Source organism: Pongo abelii, chromosome 11 (genome assembly GCF_028885655.2).
Source record: "Pongo abelii isolate AG06213 chromosome 11, NHGRI_mPonAbe1-v2.0_pri, whole genome shotgun sequence".
NCBI lineage: Eukaryota > Metazoa > Chordata > Mammalia > Primates > Hominidae > Pongo > Pongo abelii.
In genome coordinates this window covers 71,906,365-71,927,105 of record NC_071996.2, presented here as the reverse complement: position 1 = coordinate 71,927,105, position 20,741 = coordinate 71,906,365, and the positions used below count along the sequence as shown (strand labels likewise).

The window sequence follows — 20,741 nt, the reverse complement described above, 5'->3', positions numbered from 1 at the left end:
GCCGCCTCGCCGGCTTCTGTGCGGGGCAAACCCTGCAGAGAGGCGAGGGCAGAGCGTGTGCACGTGTGAGTGTGCCTGTGAGAGTGTGCGCACAGGAGTGTGCTCTTGTATGCACGCGTAAAGGGGACTGTGTATGTCGGCGTTGAAATGTGACTGTGGAATGTGCGCGCGTGTGTGACTGGCGTGTATGAGTGAATCTGTGTCAGTTGGTGTGACACTTAGGAGTGCATGCGCCTGTATTAGTGCGTGTGTGAGTGTGCACACGCCTGTGTGAGTGTCCATGTGTGAGCGCGCGTGTGTTCGAGTGCCCACTCCTCCCCGCGCTGCAAAGTGCAGGGGGAGGGCCGGGCGGCAGGGGGCCTGCCCGCTGGATTCCCGCATGCTTGTTCCGGGGCGGTCGGGTCTAAAGGGCTTTATGCACTGTCTGGAGGGTGGGGACTGGCGCGGGTAGAAAACGGGATGCCTCGGGCGTGGGGGCAGGCTTTTGGCCACTAGGAGCTGGCGGAGGTACAGACTTAAAGGAGCGTTCGCTAGCAGAGGCGCTGCCGGTGCGGTGTGCTACGCGCGCCCACCTCCCGGGGAAGGAACGGCGAGGCCGGGGACCGTCGCGGGGATGGATCGCGGGTGGGCAGCAGTGGCGTGCACGCTGCTCCTGGCTCTCGTCGCCTGCCTAGCGCCGGCCAGTGGCCAAGGTAAGCGCCCGGCCGGAGCCTCTCGTGGAGCGCTCACTTCCCCGGCTGTGGCAGGGTCGGGTCCGCGGGAGGCCGGAGGGGAGAGCGACCGGGCAGGGGCTAGGGCCGGGCGGCGGCGCGGGAGCTGCTCCCGGTGGGGCGCTCAGGTTGCTTCGCGAACCCGGAGCGGGAGCGCCCCTCTTCGCTCGCCAGGAACTGAGCGGCAGCAAACTTTAGAAAGCAGCCCCGCCAGTTTCGGTGACAGCGCACCCCACGGAGACCCTGTCTTTGTTCCCACGGGCGTTTGTCCGATGCTCCTGGAAAGCACTTTGCGGGAGAACGAGGTTCTCTGCCGTTTGCAGCCTGCCCTCCCGAGCGGAGTTCTCTGCTGGGCGGCGCGGTCCGGGGCTCTGCTCCGAGCGCAGCTTTCCACCTGCAGCGCCCCTCCCGGGATCCCTTCGCGCGCCCAGGGCCGCGAGCCAGAGCACTCCTCCCACCACCGGCGAAACTTGGTCCCGCGGTGACCCCCAGAGACCGCTCTCACCATACAGATCATTTACGAGCCAAGATAAGGCCGGGAGGTGGGATTGGCCGAGAGAGTGGCCGAGGGACTGGAGTCTTTTCTTGAAGTTTTCCTTTCCAGCTGGGAGCTGGGGGCTTTTGTGTTGATGAATGGGGCCCGTCTGCATGGCCAGAGTTTTGGGGATCGAATGCAGAAAGTTTCTAGTATGAAGTGCTTTAAACTTCTCTCAAGTTGTCCGATAGTTTATGTTTTAATAGAAACAGAGAAGAGGGAAAGAGAGGGAGAAAGAAGCGGAGAGAATAAAAATAGTAAGAAGGGAAGAGGAGACAGGGTAAGAGAAGCAAATAGGAATAAGGAAAGAAGGAGGGAAGAGAGAACGACTGGGGCGGGGGAAGAGAGAGAGAGAGGACAGAGAGGAGAGAGACAGAGGGAGAAGGAGAGAGAGAGAGAGAGACCGAGACCCGGCCGAGGATGAATGGGAAGGGCGAGGAGGAGGCTGGAACCGGCGAGCTCTCCCCCTGGCTTTGCGTTGCTAGGTAGCAGCCGGGAGCTGCGTGTGACCGACCACCAGACAGACAGAGGGGACGCTGCTGCCACCGCGGGGACTAATCTGTCTGTGGGGATGGGAGAGTCCCCCCTTTCCCCTCCTGCTCCTTCCCTCCCGTCGGACAACTTAATTGCCCTACAATGAAAATGAAACCCCTATTGTTGTAGGATTAGTCAAAGCAATAAATTGATTTTCCTGGATCACATATTGGGGTTGACGGGTGGGGAATGTGGAAGCCCCCATTTACGGAGGAGTGAGGGGAGGGCTTGTGGATGGGCCGTGGCATGTATTCAAATGGTTAATCTGCTTTCTTTCCTCAATTCTTAGCGTAAGCTCCTTAGAGGGAATCAAGTAAGTAATTATACAGCAACTCCTAGCAGCACCCATTTCAGACTTCCTGGGAAGAAGTTTGGAAACCCTAACAAACCCCACAGGTCTTGCAAAAGTCTTCAGAAAGGCAGCAGAGGCAGGGAGAGATCATTAATAATCTTCCTTTGAACACCCTTTCTCAGTGTTGGTAATGCAGAAAGAGGGTTTATTATTATTGTGCAGAGTTTGCACAATGCTTAGGGTTATATCCCATGTCCTAAATATAGCTATAGGATTTACTACACGTTCCTGTCAGTGCCTGGCAAAAGGAAATCTTACCTTGATTCATCTATGTCCTTGTACAACCAAAACAGATATTCTTTTTCCTGGGTTGATGGTTTAGTCACTAAATAACCAATACCTACTCTTCTGGATAGTTTTTTGCACCTATCCATCTTCCATTCTATGATAATAATATATAATAATAATGTGTATAGTAATAGTAACCCAGCATACACATATATGTGGCAGGCTTTGTTCTAAGCACTTTATACTTATTGACTCAATTAATCTTCATAATATCCCTTGGAAGTAAGTACTCTTATTATCACTGTTTTACAGATGAGAAAGTGGAGGCACAGAACAATTCAGTAATTTGTCTCAGTTCATACTGCTAGAAAATGGCAAACTCAAGGGATTCTGAATTCAGAATCTATAATTGCTACAGTATACAGTATCTGGTTCTCTCTCTCTCTCTTTTTTTTTTTTTTTTTTTTTTTGAGAGAGACAGAGTCTTGCTCTGTCACCCAGGCTGGAGTGCAGTGGTGCAATCTCGGCTCACTGCAACCTCTGCCTCCCAGGTTCAAGCGATCCTCACACCTCAGCCTCCCAAGTAGCTGGGACTATAAGCCCGGGGCACCATGCTCAGCTAATATTTTGTATTTTTAGTATTGCTAAAATTTTTTGTATTTTGTATTTTGTATTGCTATGTTGGCCAGGCCGGTCTTGAACTCCTGACCTCAAGTGATCTGCCCGCCTAGGCCTCCCAAAGTGCTAGGATTACAGGTGTGAGCCACTGCGCCTGGCCCAATTTCTCTTTTTTCTTTTGTACAAAAAATGTCATGCTCCCTAACTTACTGTCCATGTGTGAGGTTCCTAAAGAAGCTGAGGGGCAATATGCAACTCCTTGCCACCTGCTGCTTCATAACTGTGGATCTTTTTCCAGAATCTCTCCTCAGGTTTCTAAGACCAGAACCCAAGTCTCCCCATTCCCAGTCCTCCTACTTGATCATTTTGAGTTGCATTTCCTCTGAATGTCCTCAGCCTGATACGTTGAGATTTCTAGAATCCTGTTTTAATGATCCTAACTTAATATATGAAGTAAAATCCAATGAGATTGTAAGAGCCTTTATTTAAGCACTACCTTTTAGGTAGGCTATCACTGCAAACTTCGCATCACTAAAAATTGGAGGGGGAAAAAAAGAGCTCTGAGTATTCTAGGTTTAGTCTTTGAAAAAAATCATACCACATCTGTTGTTAAAAATTATTTGCATTTTCCTTATCTTTTTGTAATGCTTTTCAAGAAAAAACATTTTGGAGAGCCTGAACTCGAGTCAAGCTGTTGGGTTCCAACAATGGCTTTACCACTTTCTAGCTGTGTGACCTAGGGAAAGTCAACCAACTTTGCATAGCTCAGATGGCTTATCTGCAAAATTGACAAGATAATAAGAGAATTTACCCAATGACATCTTGTGAGCATAAAGAGATAAAATATGCCAAGTGCTTAGCATGGTGTAAAGCATATAGACAGTGAAAATAAACTAGAAAGTAATCCAAAAATATAATATTTTTATTATATTTATCAACCCTTAAAGTAACATATTGTTTTGCTTCCTATTCATATTTCCAATTTTCAAATATACAAAGGAAAGTCTTCTTTAAGCATTTTTCACTAACAGTTCTCTGAAGACTTCTCAGACCCTAGCATGTGATTGGAAGTTTTTTCTTTTTTTTTTTTTTTGAGAAAATAGTATTGGCCTTAAACAAAGTTGTTTTCTGTTTACTAATTTAAAAAACTTATTTTTCAAAAATAGAAATGGGGTCTCACTGTGTTGCCCAGGCTGGTCTCGAACTCTTGGCCTCAAATGATCCTCCTACCTCTGCTTCCCAAAGTGCTGAGATTATAGGCAGGAGCCACCTTACCTGGTCCAACATTATATTCTTTAATCCAATACAAATGCGGTAATGTTTTTAAGAGTTAATATCAGCTTTTATGACAATTACATCTTCACACGAAGTTTATATGTTTAAAAGGATTGTGGGGGCAATAGCAAACTTGTATTGTTTTTATTCCATCACAATTCTGGAACCTCACTGCTGCTTTAATTTCACAGTTGTTGGCTTCTCTTTCTCTACTTGAAAAAGTTTCTCTTTACCAGTCTTCATAAGACTTCTGCCTGAACTCCCTTCAGTCATGCACCTGTCTCATTTTAATAGAAACTCAGACTTTTTACAGCTAGAGGGAACCTTAGATATCAACTGGTCCGCTTGCATTTTTTTTTTCTTACAGAAAAGCAATTAGCCCAGGAGGGAGAAGAAAGGGGCTGAGAGGATGAAAGGGAAGGTGGTTAATAGGTTTCTTGCCTAAGGACATCTAGCCTGTGATAGAGCTAAGATATAAATTTGCAGTGGACCATTTTTTAGATTCATGCCTTCTGAATGTCCCCAGCCTGTTTGGTTGGTTGAGATTTCTAGATTCCTTTTGGAATCCTGACTTGCCAGATAAGGCACAGTCTGATGAGCAGATGAGTCTTAAAAAACAATTGGATGAGTTACCTGTCCCAGGCCAAAGAGGAATCCTGTGATAGGTTATTACAACCATGTACCATGTGCTTTCAGCCTGGTCCAGAACTGATGCCATGTCAGTGCCCCTACTCCCAAAGACCATACCTCCAGATCCATTTTTCAAATTCTTGAGCCATCAAAGCACATTCCTGAAGATCTTTGGTTTTGTAGTGCAGGCTGCTGTAAGACTAGGTTTTCAGTCTTACTAAAGGTAATTATTAGGTCATAATCATTGTTCATGATCTCTAGTCAGGCACTGTAAGAACGCTGACAGGTTTTTAAAATTTTTAAATTAAAATTTTAAATTATCATTTTAAAATAATTATACCAGGAACCTAGATGTATTTCCTGTGTAATCAGAAGCAAGTGCATTGTCATATTGGCTTTGGAGTTTCTGTTAAGTCCTAGTAGCTAGAACAAGGTAAGTAGAAAGTAGAAGGTGGTGGGCTGGGCATGGTGGCTTATGCCTGTAATCTTAGCACTTTGGGATGCTGAGGTGGGAAGATCATGAGGTCAGGAGATCGAGACCAGCCTGTCCAACATGGTGAAACCCTGTTTCTATTTAAAACACAAAAATTAGCTGGGCGTGATGATGCACACCTGTAATCCAAGCTACTCGGGAGGCTGAGGCAGGAGAACTGCTAGAACACGGGAGGCAGAGGTTGCAGTGAGCTGAGATTGTGCCACTGCACTCCAGCCTGGGCGACAGAGCAAGAATCCATCTCAAAATAAATAAATAAAAAAATAAAATAAAATAAAATAAAATAAAAATAAATAAAAAAGAAAAAAAGAAAAGAAAGTAGAAGGTGCTTACGAAAGAGTGTTGAATGGATAGGAAAGGGGTTCTCAAGGTTGATTGCATGAATCTAGAGCAACTAAAAAAGTACTAATTGTGAAGCACTATTCTAGCATGGAAAAAATAAGCTTGATGGAACCTTTGGTATAAATCAAATGGTTCTATCGTATCCTATTAACTTTATAGTCTTGAGTAATTAAAAAAGTTTTACCACTATTGTGTACTCTGTGAATGTTTATTTTATTTTTTCCATGAATATTTATTAAATATCAACAGTGTGCTGATGAGTCGACAGTATCAATACTACAGAAAGATTAAGGAAGATGAGAACTGAAAAGAGGTGTCTACATATCTTACAATTAAAATGGACTGCAGTTTTGCATTTAAGATTCTGAAATAGTCATTGACTCATTCCTAATAACCCTGCCCAGTATCTCACCAGCATTAGAAAGACTGGAGATGTTTCAGCATCAGAGTTTTGGGATGCTTCTTGATAATGATCAGATAGTAGTTGTTTTGAAATGTCAAGAGCATTTCTGTGGTTCTTCATATGTTCCTAATGCAAATGTTTCCTAAGTAATTTCTTGACAGTTACAGCGTTTTGAGATGAAGTGGGAAGGACTTGTGATTTTGAAGTTAGAGGATCTTGGTTTGATTCCTAGCTCTGCCATTTATTATCTGGGAAATCCAGTACCACACACGCTGGGTGCTCTGGGGCAGTTTTCTTACCTGTAAAATGGGCGTATATCTACCTCACGGGGTGGTTATGCAGAGGCAATGAACGTGAAATATTTAATAAACTGTGAAGTCTCATATAGATCTCCATTCATCATTATTACCCTCTACGAGAATTTTACCTTTTCCAAACTTGAGAGGAGAAAGATATTGCAGTATTTTGGTATCTTCTTTACAGTGGATCTGTGAATGATGCACCTGTGCATGTTGTTACATCCTTATAGTGGCTACCACGACTTCACATGTTATTCAGTATTGTTATGTTTGTGAATGTCACAAAACTAAGTTAAACTGCCTGAGGCAAAAAAGGAAAGTTATTGAAATACATAGTTGAGGCTGGGTATGGTGGCTTATGCCTATAAATCTCAGCACTTTGGGAGTCTGAGGTGAGCGGATTGCTTGAGCCCAGGAGTTTGAGACCAGCCTGGGCAACATAGTGAGACTCCATCTCTACAAAAAATACAAAAAATTAGCCAGGCATGGTGGTGTGTCCTTGTGGTCCCAGCTACTTGGCAGGCTGAGGTGAGATGATTGCTTGAGCCCAGGAGGTCAAGGCTACAGTGAGCTGTGATCGCGCCACTGCACTCCAGCCTCAGCGATAGAGCGAGACCCTGTCTCAAAGAAAATAAATACATAGTTGAAAAGATACAGATAATTAGGTTGATCCATTTGAGACTGATTTTTTTCCTATGCAGAAATAGTCAAATATTGGCAATTTCATTTGGTTCAACTTAATATAAAATGGAGGCTCAAACTATGTCACGCCAATCTTGTTTTTCTTTCCATCTCCTGGCTCTGAGATGACTCCATTCTTAAACATGTTCTCCTTTGATGTAAAGTGGCTGTCAGTGGCTCTGGAGCCACCTCCTATCAGATCACGTCCACTGGGAAAGAATAAGAGTTTTTATCTTAACTATTCCCAGCAAAAGTTTCAGTTGCATCTCAGGGGCTCTGCTTAGGTCATAAACTCATTGGAGAACCAACCACTGAATCCCGGGTCATGATGTGTTCCCATGGCTTAGGCTTGGGCTATATACTCAGTCTTTGAGATCATGTACGAAGGGGTGGAGTCCAGAGAGAAACGGGGGTAATTATTGGTAGAATGGTGAACAGATGCTGGGATGCAAAAATAACAAGTGTCCAGTATACCTTATCAGATAAAATTGACTGACGATGTTATTTTCATTTTATATGTGAAGACACACTTGAAAAAGCTACAGAAATTTCTCAAGAGCTGGCAGCCCTGGGGTAACTTACAGAATTGAAAGGAAAAAAGTATTGGAAACATTAAGAAAAAAGACATGGTGATCTCTGCCCATGTGACCGTGTTGCAAATTTAAGTTTAGAAGGAGAACAGGAGAAAGAAGGACTTTTAGAAGGTTTATTTGGATCCTAAAGTTTTCTTATTTGGAGCAGAGCTTTGTGATAGACAGGAAAGTTCTGGTAAATGAGCTGAGCGATCAGACTACAGGATCCCTTGAGTCCAGTGCAGTATTTCATTTTTCTGTGAATCTTAGGCTCCTACTCCTTTTCCAATTTACTTCACTCCAATGTTTATGTTCCTAAGACTTTGTCCGTTTTCCAAGCACTAGTCCTCGGCTATAAGGATGGGGTAGAGAGAAAGAAGCTTAAAGAGAGTTTGGAGACAGGCTAAGATGCTTCTGTGGAGACAGAATACATCTTGGTGCACATCTGAGTGTCCTTAGCACTTCATCTATGGACTTCTTTCATAAATGGTAGAACACGTATCTATCACACCTTATTGGATTAATTCAGAAATGCCAGATACATGTACTCTTTGCTGATGGTTACTTTGTTGGTCTCTAATTTAAGTCTTATCTCTAATCACATTAGCTGAGAAAATGGAGACATTATCATTCTAAAAGTAAGATGGTTAACTTTTATATTAGGACACTTCTGATTTAGGATAGCACTGAAATTCAGTGCAAAGAAATGTAAGTCTTTCCTAGATAATGACAGATTAGACAATTTGAAGTTTCACTTTTGGTCATTAGCCCTCAGGTCATGCCTGACCTCAAGGTTACTGGAAACAGTGAGAAATGAATGAAAGGAGGAAATGTAATTACCATTCTGTGCATTGAATAGTTGAGCCACTGTTACCATGGATACAATGGCGCATTTATTGTCCAGATCTTGAGATCCAAGTTTGTAAGCAATATCCAAGGTCTCCTTTAAATTTATGTACTATCAGCCAATAACACATGAAGATTCCTAGTAACTTTGAAAATAAGTCTTTCCTCACTGATCTACTGATTCACATTAAGTAAGAGCATATGTACTTTTGAAGGTGTTGAGGAAACCTGAAAAAGACGAAAAGGAAAGTAGCTACACTTCTGTTATGCTGGACATTCTTGGATTCCTCTATAAAAATATTCTGTCTTATAGTGTCAGTGATTTTCATGTCACTTTGGGCCCAGTTCTTTGGTTTTTATGTCATTAACAAGGAGAAAGTTTCCTGAGTGAAGGTTGAAAAAAATCAAAATCGTTTATTTTTATTTTTTGAGACAAGGTCTCATTTTATCACCCAGGCTGGACGGGGTCTCACTTTATCACTCAGGCTAGACTGCAGTGATGTGAACATGGCTCCCTGCAGCCTCAACTTCCCAGGCTGAAGCGATCCTCTCGGCTTAGCCCCCCAAGAAGCTGGGACTACAGACACATACTACCACGCACAGTTAATTTTTATATTTTTTGTAGAGATGAGGTTTCTCCATGTTGTTCATGCTGGGCTCAAACCCCTGAGCTCAAGTGATCCTCCCGCCTCAGCTTCCCAAAGTGCTGGGATTATAGGCACTAGCCACCATGCCTGGCTGAAATCATTTATTTTATCAGGAAATTCTTAAAGTTGAATTTAAGAATGAAAGTATTTTATCAGAAATATGGCAATCCTACCCACATTTTAATCTCACTAGAAGGGGGGTGATACATGCTAGCATGTACTTCCACACTGGTTTAATTTTGATGTGGGGAAGGGTGTGGAGGATACTTTTTGTTGCAAGAAACAGAAAACCCAACTCAAAATGGCCTACACAATAAAGGGTATTTCTTGGCTTATTTGAGTAAAAAATACTGAGGCAGAGTGGGGTTCAGGCGAGGTGCAGTCAGGGCTCCAGTTCTCTTTCTTTGTGTTTTCCTTGACCCTACTCCCCTCTAAGTTTCATCTTTGTGTGCAGTCTGGCTTCCCATATGATTCTGATATGGCTGCCAGGGCAAATGGGGCTACGTGTTTCCTTGATCCTATCTAGGGGGAATCCAACTTTGAGAAGGTTTTAGTTATGTTCTCAGAAGTATTATTTTATCACAATAACTTACAGATTGTTAGAATTTCTAAGGACCCTAGATAAAGTCAGCTAGCTCCCCAAACTTGGCATATCATCAAAATCACCTGAGGAACTTAAAAAAGTATAGAGATTCTTAAATCAAAACTCACCCTTACTAAAGCAGGGGTATGAAAATCTGTGTTTTTAAAAAATTTTATTTTATTTTACTTTCAGTTCTGGGATACACGTGCAGAACGTGCAGGTTTGTTACATAGGTATATATGTGCCATGGTGGTTTGCTGTACCTATCAACCTTTCATCTAGGTTTTAAGGCCCACATGCATTAGGTATTTGTCCTAATGCTCTCCCTTCCCTTGGCCCCAACCCCCTGACAGGCCCCGGTGTGTGATGTTCCCCTTTCTGTGTGTGATGTTCCCCTCCCTGTGACCATGTGTTCTCATTGTTCATCTCCCACTTATGAGAACATGCGGTGTTTGGTTTTCTGTTCCTATGTTAGTTTGCTGAGAATGATGGCTTCCAGCATCATTCATGTCCCTGCAAAGGACATGAACTCATTCCTTTTTATGGCTGCATATTATTCCATGGTGTATATGTGCCACAACCAACCCAAATGCCCATCAGTAATAGACTAGATAAAGAAAATGTGGAAAATCTGTATTTTTAAAAGTTTCGAGGTGATTCTGAGGGCTGGGCCAATTTTGAGAACGTCTGATCTAGGTACCCTCTCATTTTTCAGTTTTGTAAACAGACTTAGAGATGAACTGACTTGCCACTGCAGATTTCTTCAGTGGCAGTTAAATATACTCTGTTAAATCTCTTTCTTTTGGATGGGAATGTTACAAGCTAGCTACAACAAGAAGGACAGAACTCTTTTAAGTCTGAGTGTGACATGAAGTACTACCCTCATTCCTGGCCACCTCCTTTTTTGGCCAGCGTGGCAGGTCCTGAACCTCTCCCTAAATATGCCACTGTTTGTGTCTTAATTGTATGTTTTGCTCTTACCTTGGTCACCTTTGAAGTTCCCTCCAGATCCTCCTAAGAACGTTAGATTCATTGAGGTAAATAACTGTTGCAGGTCTTCTAATCTTTTCTCACCTATGTCAGGAATTCATCTCAGAACACCCCTGACACAGCCCACTGGCTTCTAGAGAAGCTGTCTGTTCCATGCTTGGAATGGGAGTATTGAGAAACTTCTTAGCTCATTTCCTTTGTATCCTAGCCTCAACTCTTTGTTGACCTCATTGGGACTTACAGTTTGTTGATCCTACTGCCTCTTCACTGTCCCTCAAATCCTTCACCTATTTACTTCCTCAGCTTATATTTTATGGCCATCATTAATTTCACTTCCCTGCACACATACGCCCTCAGAAGCTTGGCCCCTTTATCTGGCTCTTTTGTGCTTGGCAAGACGCTGATCCTGGTTAAATCCAGTTCTCCACATCTGCATCTCTGTAGCTAAACATGGCAGGAGAAAAACATAACTATACTGCCTAGCCTCGCTTGACATTCATGAAACCAATCTCAAGCTTAGGACTTGCTTCCTAGCCTGTCTATTGCCTCTCTTGCTTCCTTATATCTTCTCCTCTTTCCTCAAACCTCTGACATCACCTTCTCATATGTAGAGTGAGCTTTTTAAAACTGTGAAAATGGAAGCAACCAGAAGAGAATTCCATAAACTTCTATAACTCAACCATCATCATTTGAACTTCAGCTTATGTCTTCTGTCTTTCCTCCTATTACTCTGGAAGAATTTTCCATGCTCTTAAGTCCAACCATTTCATTCATGTTCTAGATCTCATTCCCTCTCACCTCTCTGCAACTGTCCCCTCTTTCTTTTATGAAATCCTCTGTTCCACATTACCTTCTAACTATCACTCTATTTTTTCGGTTCCACTTTACAGTAAAATTCTTGTACAGAGTGCCTATATCCACTGTAATTACCTTTCAATTTTTTCTCAAATCCATGCCATTTTGCTTTAGCCCTCATCCTTGATAGATATTTTTTTGGTCAAAGTCACTCATGACTTCCATGTTGTTAAATCCAATGATCTATTTTCAGCTCTGGTCTTATTTAACTGGTTAGCAGCATCACACACAGTGTATGCTGACTTCCTCCTTGAAACACTTAGTTAGATTTTCAAAAAACCATTCTCCTGGTTTCTTTTCTTCGTTGCTGGCCTTCCCTTGGTATCTCATGCTTGTTCCTGTCTATATCCCTGACCTGTTTTCATCTGTAGCTACACTGCCTCCTTGGTGGCCTCATCCTGTCTTATGGCCCTCTTTGAAGCAGGGAGTGGTTTCCCAATTCAGGGAGGCAGCATGGACTGTGGTGGAAAGAACATCACATGTCAAGTCAGGACATTCATGGATCTTGTTCCTGAAGAAAGAAGGAAAAATAGGCACAACCAAAGAGGGCCCCAGGCTGCTGAAAAGCACCCAGGGCCACTTGTCCTCTGGGGATAGTCTCTGTCATCTCAGTCCCCACTTTTTTTTTTTGTTGTTGCGATGGAGTCTCGCTCTGTCACCCAGGCCGGAGTGCAGAGGTGTGATCTTGGCTCACTGCAACCTCTGCCTCACAGGTTCAAGCGATTCTCCTGCCTCAGCCTCCCACATAAGCTGGGATTACAGGCACACACCACCATGCCAGCTAATTTTTGTATTTTTGTAGAGATGGGGTTTTGCCATGCTGGTCAGGCTGGTCTCAAACTCCTGACCTCAAGTCATCCTTCTCCCTCGGCCTCTCAAATTACAGGCATTAACCATTGTGCCTGGCCTCGGTCCCCATACTTTTGAGTACTCCATATATACTTCTTTACCATATACATGCAGACAGCTTTCAAATTTATGAGTCTAATCCAGACCACTACCCTATAGTCTAGACCCATATATCCAACTGCTCATTTGACATGTCCACCTGGCTGGCCAGTAGTCATCTCAGACTTCACATGTCCAAAATTGAACTCCTGATCTCCACTAATGTCCAAAACTGCTTTCCATGTGGAATTTCTCATCTCAGCAAATGGCTTCCTCATCCTTGCTCAGGCCTCAAACTGTATCCTACTTTGACTTTTCTTTTGCTTCTCTACCCCATATAGAATTCCTTAGGAAATCCCATTGTTTTGATCTTCAAAATACATCTAGAATCCAACTACTTTTCACCCTCTTCACTTCTGCCACCCTGATTCAACCGACTGCTCTCTCTTGTCTCGACGATTGCAATAGCTTCCATACTGATTTCCTTGCTGTAGCAACTTTTTTAGAGCATCAGTCAGATCACGGCACCCCTCTGCTCAGAAGCTCCCATGGTTTCTGTCATACTCAAGTTGGGTTGCCCAAAAAACAGACACTGAGATGGAGCTTGAAGTATATAATATTTATTAAGCTCAATGCCTGTGACGGGAAAGGGAGGAATCAGGATGGGCAGAAGAAGAAGTTGAACTCTGGCAGCCGTTGGTCAACCCAGAGGAAGCTCTGGAGCAAGAGTTGCCTGTTAGAGTGTTCTATCTCAGGCTGAAATGGCCTTGCCCAGTCACTGGATGTGGCGCTTTCTATAGCTGAGGCAGACCCCAAAGGAGCTGATTGCAGGAAGAAAGTCCTTCCTATAAGGGGAAGCTGCATGGCACATCTCTGGGTGTACCACTGCTTCCCATCTCATGAAGAGTCAAAGTCCAAGTCCTTACTATGATCTACAAGACCCTAACCATTTGGCCTTCACATCACCTCCCTGACTTCACTTCCTTCTCCTCTCCCCATGCGCAGTGCTCCAGGCACAGTGATATACTTGTTTTCCCTGACATGGTGAGCACTTTTGGGCCTTTGCACTTGCTCCCCTTTTTCCTGAATGCTCTTGCCTCAGATGGTGCATGACTTACTTCCTTTCCTCCTACAGGTCTTTGCTCATAGGTCACCCTCTCAGTGTGGCCTTCTCTGATTCTTTCCCGATCTCTTCTTTCCTGATTTACTTTCTCCATTGCACTTACCACCATCTGACATAAGGTATGTAACTTAGTTAGTTGTTTGTTAATTTCCTTACTTATTATCTTCCCTTCCCTAAGATGTAAATGGCACAAGAGCAGGGATTTTCATCTCTTTTATCCATTGCTTTCCCTAGTGTTCAGAAAAGGGCTAAATAAATGAATATACATTGAATAAATGAATGGACAGATGCCACCATGGGTGCTAAGAAGGGGCATCCTCAGCTCATCACCATTCCCTGGTACTACCAGCCCTTAATTCCTCGAGGCCCCTGGAGGCCCAGTCAGGGTCCTGATGGAGAAAAAGGAAAATTGCTGTCTCTATCAAAGCAAGTGGCTTAGCAACGCTGTTTCTCTCGATTTGACTCCCCCCTTTTCTCCACCCCAGTGCCTCCCACTCCCGCCCTGCTGGTGATTCCCAATGCATTTGAGAGTAGTTGAATCTGCATCCTTCTTTTTAACTTCCATCCCAGATACTTGGTTACCCTGTGAGAATTCCCCTGTACATACAGAATGGGTCATTCTGCTATTTTTAGGACAGATTTGATACAGTAGCTTTTACAAAAAGATAAGCCAAAGTGTTTAGACTTCATGTTAGTGGACTGTCATTCTGTATTTAAACAGAACACAAAAGAAAGCTGTCTGAGACCATGACACAGTGAAAACAGCCTTGATCAAACAAAAGGCCCTCTTTGAAGAGGGGAGTGGTTTCTCCACTCAGGGAGGCAGCATGGATTGTGGTGGAAAGAACATCACATGTCAAGTCAGGACATTCATGGGTCTTGTTCCTGATGAATGAAGGAAAAATGGGCACAGACGAAGAGGGCCCCCGACTGCTGAAAAGGACCCATGGCCACTTGTCTCCTGGGCATAGTCTCCCTCATCTCAGTCCCCGTTTTTTTGAGGACTCCGTATGTAACAAATAGGTTGGAGGCAGGAGAATGATGGAGTTCCACACGTAGATGAGTAGAGAAGTTGGGAAATAAGCCACAATGAAAATGACTAAATTATTTGAGTGCTTTCTATACCAGGCATTGGCCTAAGTGTTTTGTAGGTATTAGTTTACCTACTTATGTAGTAACAGTAAAAATTTTATGGGTAAAGGACCAAGACAATGACAGGTGAGGTAATTTGCCCAAAGCGATTCAGTTACTAAGTGGCAGAACCAACATCTGAACCCAGAACCCTTATTTGTATATGTTGTCACCATGGATAATTTGGAGCAAGTGGAAGATAGTTCCTCTGTATGTAATCAAATGAAGCCTCATTTAATTTCTCATATTATGATAAGATGACCTCATTTCAGAGGCTGGTACCATTGCGACCCAACTTTTGGACATTTTTTTGCTACTCTTGGCAGTTCATTCATTCATTCATTCAATATATGTTGCAGCTTTATCATGCTCTAGGCATGATGTAACTAGGTACTGCAGAGTATAGACAGAGACCCTCAACATAGGCCACATCCAAAACAACTTACTATTGAACAGAGTATATTTCCACTTCCTTCTAGAAGACTAGAAGACTGTACTTTTTAGGTACAGATTGATTTCTCTGTGCTGGGTTTCTCCTATATTACTATTTCATTATCTGGGAGCACCTTTTTTTTTTTCCCTCTATAATTATATGTCTTTTAATTCAAAGGACTCTTACCTAATCAGAGAGTTCAATTTTAACCTTCCGTTAGGGACAGCAGTCACCTATAAATTTTCAGAGGTTGTTTTTGTTTACTATTAATGAAAAAATTATTAAGTTCTCTTATTTAAAGTCACTGAAGAAAAAAATGAACAACCAAGTGAGAGCTGAGTTTCTTTACTTCCCAGAGAACACTGCTGTTGTAGAGATGGAAAAGACATTTCCTATGTGCTGGATGTGCTTAAAGGTCTCTTGGCCCCAGAGTATCTCTCACTACGGCCAAAGATCTCTGCTCTGTCATTACTAAAGTCAGTTCTTCAGAGTAAGACATTCCTTCCTCCTGAAACTCCTGTTACAATGTGGAAATGTTCACTCCTGTAGGATAAAGTAGTTAGTTGAGTTAGTAATGCACAGTAAATGTTTGTCAGAGCAAGGTTCAGACAGAAGGAGACAAAAAGCTGGGATGTTTTAATGGGGATGAAAGAGGGAAAGAAGGTACTAGAGGTGTGATACAGTCTTGAAAATAAGCCAACTTCCTTTTCTGGGGAAGAAAGGGTTATTATGTTTGTGCTTTTTCTTAGAATGGCTTTATGGGGAATTTCAGCTATGATCTATTAGAAGGGCCTCAAAGATAGAACTTAAAAGCTTCTAGTATGGCTGTCCTTCCTCTAGTTAGCAACTGAAATTGAGTTGTTACAACAAAAGGAAAAGTTGTCCTTAAAAGCAACACAGTTGCAAGACTCCATCAACCATTCCTTGGGGATTCATCAGTGCCTGGTAAGTTTGAGAAGAGACCCTTGGATTTTAATGCACATGGCAGTTATAATTTGTCTAGACCATAATGATTACTATTAATAGGGAATCCTGTTTTTCTATTTTTAAAAAAAATTTAAATTTTTATGTTTTAGAGATGGGGGTCTCACTATGTTGCCCAGGCTGAATTCAAACTCCTGGGCTCAAGCAACCCTCCTGCCTCAGCCTCCTGAGTAGCTGAGACTAAGGTGTGTGCCACTGTGCCTAGCTCTGTTTTTCTTTAAAGTTACTGTGTAATAAAAAGAGAATTTGAGTCCCAGCTACTCTGAGAGGCTGAGGCAGGAGAATGGCGTGAACCCGGGAGGCAGAGCTTGCAGTGAGCCGAGATCGCGCCACTGCACTCCAGCCTGGGAGACAGAGCGAGACTCCGTCTCCAAAAAAAAAAAAAAAAAAAGAATTTGCAAATGCATAAAGTTGAATATACACATGTCCCAAGTCAATTGTTAAATGATTGGTTTTCATGTACCAAAATTCTGCATTTTTTTTTCAAGGTCACTTCTGATATAAGAATTTACTTCTTCCCTAATATTTGGTTCAGTGAAGTGTTGAAAGAATTTGCTAAGTAATCATTGAAAGCTAAGATTCTAGTGAAAAACAAAATGCCTGGTTTAAAAATTGAACTTACTAACTGAAAGACAGTGGAAGTTAGATGATTCTTGCTGTAAATAATTAAACTCAACAGTGCAGACGAGAGAACATGGCACCAAGAGGGACTTGGGCTAAGAAGGATCATATTGTATTGAACACTTTCGTTTCCCTGTAAGGGAAATCAAAAGGGTCTTTAATAGTTGTTGCTGATTGTGAATATGTGCAACAAAATCCCACTGTAATCCAGATTTATTTTTCAAGCATTTTGCTGTGATTGAAGGAAGGAGAAAGGGATAGGAAGAAGGATGGAGTTTTATTAAAGCTGTAGTTACTTCTTCCCTTTAGGAGGTCTAATGTGACTTGTCACAGTGACCTGGGACTTTGGTTCCCTCCGGGGCCTTCCTGTTCTATGGGCACATTGGTGGATCAAAGACAATTGACTTTTGTTTTGTTTTGTTTTGTTTTTGGAGAGAAGCAGTGGTTCTGCTAACTCAGAACAAGAACGACAAGAGTCATGTAGGATGTTTTTCTGAGTTTCTCTAACAGTGCTTGGGTTTTTTTTGACCGCCCCCTCTTTTCCTTTTGAGGTGGGGCCAAGTGGTCAAACCTCCATTTTTCTGTCTGTAAAAAAGAGAATTGGCCTGTATGAAGCGCTTCATTTTATTTTAAAAATTAACATAGGCTAAAATTGCTGTGTATGTGTACAGTTCTGTAAATTTTAATGCATGCATATATTTGTGTAGCCACAACCTCAATCAGGATTAGAACACTTCAATCACCCCCACTAATTCCCTTGTGCTACTCCTTTGTAGTCACACCCTCCCAATAAAGTGTTTTGTAAGTTCCTTTTTTGAAAAACTGACTTTCCAGATGAATGTCTCCGTTGCCTTTTATTTGTTCATTTTTATTTACGCAGTGTTCCTCGCTCATTTTTGAAGTAATTCAAAATGACACACATGGTAAGGTTGCAAGACTGCCTTTCGTTTATTATAATGGAGACAAAACTCTGGAAAGATGGCAGCTCTTTCAGTATAGTCATATAAGAACAAAATTTCCCCAAACTTGGCTTGTTGCTAGATTGGAATCCGTAAAGAAAACACACTCAAGAAATCTCTCTTGAAGAGGAGGACAGAGGTTTATTTTTTATTTAACGATTTACCCCTTGACACCTGGGAAATGATTAGTGGATGTTTTCAAAGAAGATTAAGTCAGTGTGGTTAATTAACTGTGGTAATCAGGTGACTTAAATCAATTAACTCCTTGTTAACAATTTCCATCAATTTTGTAAATAAATGACTAAATCAGTAAATTGTACTCTTAAGATTAAAGGCTATTTTCTGATTTATTTTTCTGATGACAAATTAGAGTGTTTCCTTCTCATCTCATTCCCTCCCTGCCACTCTTGCTCTTAATCATAAGCCAGTTTTAGTTTGAGAGGAGCACACCAGGGAAACTTTTAATATATGGTTTAAGGAAAAGTCAGGCTTAAGGACACCTTTGCTCCTTCATCTCAGCACATTTGGAAAGAATGATTTAGTGAGAGCAGTGGTTGGGGGTGGGTGTAGAAAGTAATCCTGAAATACACTCTAGGATAAGCTTTTATTATTAAGTCACTTAATGTCTTGTTTTATTTATTTTTTCTAAGTTAAAACTCGATGAGGGATATAATAAAATGAAACAGGGTTTGGCTCTTAGCTAAAAATAAACTTTAATGGATATCTTACATGCTTTATTTAGAGGGAATTTCACAAAATATTGGGATATATTGATTGCATTCGTTTTTTTTTCTTTTTTTTCTTTTTTCTTTTTTTTCTTTTTTTTCCTTCTTCTTCTTCTTCTTCTTCTTCTTCTTCTTCTTCTTCTTCTTCTTCTTCTTCTTCTTCTTCTTCTTCTTCTTCTTCTTCTTCTTCTTCTTCTTCTTCTTCTTCTTCTTCTTCTTCTTCTTCTTCTTCTTCTTCTTCTTCTTCTTCTTCTTCTTCTTCTTCTTCTTCTTCTTCTTCTTCTTCTTCTTCTTCTTCTTCTTCTTCTTCTTCTTCTTCTTCTTCTTCTTCTTCTTCTTCTTCTTCTTCTTCTTATACTTTAGGCTCTATGGTACATGTGCGCAACGTGCAGGTAAGTTACTTGATTGCATTAAAAAATACCATACGAATATACAACTAAAATGTTGTTACTTTTTAGAATCTTTATAATCAAAAATTCTCTTCCCTGCTTACATAACTTTATTATGTCTTTGTCTCCAATGAAATATGAGCTGGACAAACTAACACAAGAACAGAAAACCAAACACCACAGGTTCTCACTCATAAGTGGGAGTTGAGCAATAAGAACACATGGACACAGGGAGGGGAACATCACACACTGGGGCCTGTTGGGGGTCAGGAGGCTAGGGGAGGGATAGCATTAGGAGAAATACCTAGTGTGGATGACGGGTTGATGGGTGCAGCAAACCACCATGGCATGTGTATACTTATTTAACAAACCTGCAAGTTCTGCACATGTACCCCAGAACTTAAAGTATAATAATAATAAAAAAAGAAAGAAATATGAGCTGGAAAATTATAAAACCGTATCCTATGCCCCTGAATATGCCATTGCATTCTCTGAGGATTTTCATTGTAGGAAAGATGATATAGGGTTATTTATGTTTGCTTCAAGAAGGGATATTTGGCATCTTGAATAACTTTTGAGGAGTTAGTAAATATTTATGTATTTGCAAAAATTCTATGCTATGCTCACATTTTATAAAGAGAAAATTTCTATGGCTTCCTTTAAGGTATTAAGGGTAGATTAAATTGTGAAACTGAGCTGAAGCCACTGTTGGAAATTTAAATCACTGGCTGCCAAGCAAAATTTTGGGCTCTTCCTATTATTATAGAAGCTTTCTGGCCATACCCCAACTACCCCTTCCCAACTTCCCTGGACATAGTTAACCTGTGGCCAAACCCTTTCTGGTAGTGGGACATGGTCTGGAATCACAGCTCAGAGATTTAGCTCGACTGCTTTCCAGATGTGTACCTCTGAAGCTCTCTGAGCTTCAGTTTCCTGGACTACACAATGGGTGTTAGTAATTTCTACCTTACGGGTACCTGGGAATATTTAAAGGACATTGTGAACATGCAAGGTCCTGGCACTCGGTGAGCATTCAGTAAACATTTGGCCCCACAGGGAACCTGATATTAAATCATTCATAGTTGACCAGCTCTTGGTTAGGTCATGCAGCAAAGCAGCCGCCATGCTGTGGTTTTTTGAAATAAAGAAACCACTTGTCAAATTCTCTATCCATATAAATTGCTGGGGAAAAATACAGCTTTTTAAAGCAGATGAAACTACTAGACAAAAAATGTTAGAAGACAGGCCTTGTCACCTGTCTTTCTTCTCCCAAGAATGTTTAGTTCTTCACCTCCCAGGTCTTGAAGGCACAGATCCAAATGTCAAGTTGCCAAGAAGTTCAAATGTTGGTGGACCCGGTGTTTCCATTTTAGGTGTCCTGTGCATGCTTTCTGTAAGCTTGGTTTTATGCAGAACTTGCTGATGATGTCTCTGTAACTCTGAGAACAGGAATGATGGAAGCATGGGTCTGAGTGGAGGTCAGATGTGTTCTCTGGGCAAGGAGAAGGATTTGCCCAGGGAAGACTACACTCGAAGAGGAGCACTTGATTTTGTGAGAGGTTTTAGGCAGAGCATGTAAGAATCACAGTCAATGAAGAGTTTTCTGTCTTGTAAAAGTTCCTTATTATTTCATGAAACTACAGAAAGTTCAGTGAGACGTTCAATAGGTAAGAAAGCTGTCAAGCTAGACTTGGTTAATAATTACAGTTAAAATAATCACTGATGTATTTATTTCACACACATTTATTGCAAGCATATTTTATCAGGAACTGACATGCATAGATGAATAAGACACGCAAATAAACAATTGTGCTACAGGGTGAGAGGTCTATAATAGAAGTTTGGGAGCACAGAAAAGGCAGTGATGTAGTCAACTAGGCCTGAGAGGACCAAGG

The 20,741-nt window shown here is 41.9% G+C and overlaps 1 protein-coding gene across 2 annotated transcripts in view; it reads left to right on the top strand.

Moving 5' to 3' along the window:
* Positions 1-406: 406 nt before the first annotated feature.
* Positions 407-20,741, top strand: part of LRP2 (LDL receptor related protein 2) — a 232,305-nt gene continuing 211,970 nt past the window's right edge. For both annotated transcript variants that reach the window (XM_024243330.3, XM_054549456.2), the window contains exon 1: positions 407-692. In XM_024243330.3, coding sequence (XP_024099098.3) covers positions 614-692 — 79 coding nt within the window. In that variant the 5' untranslated portion in view covers positions 407-613. The remainder of the gene's footprint in view (positions 693-20,741) is intronic.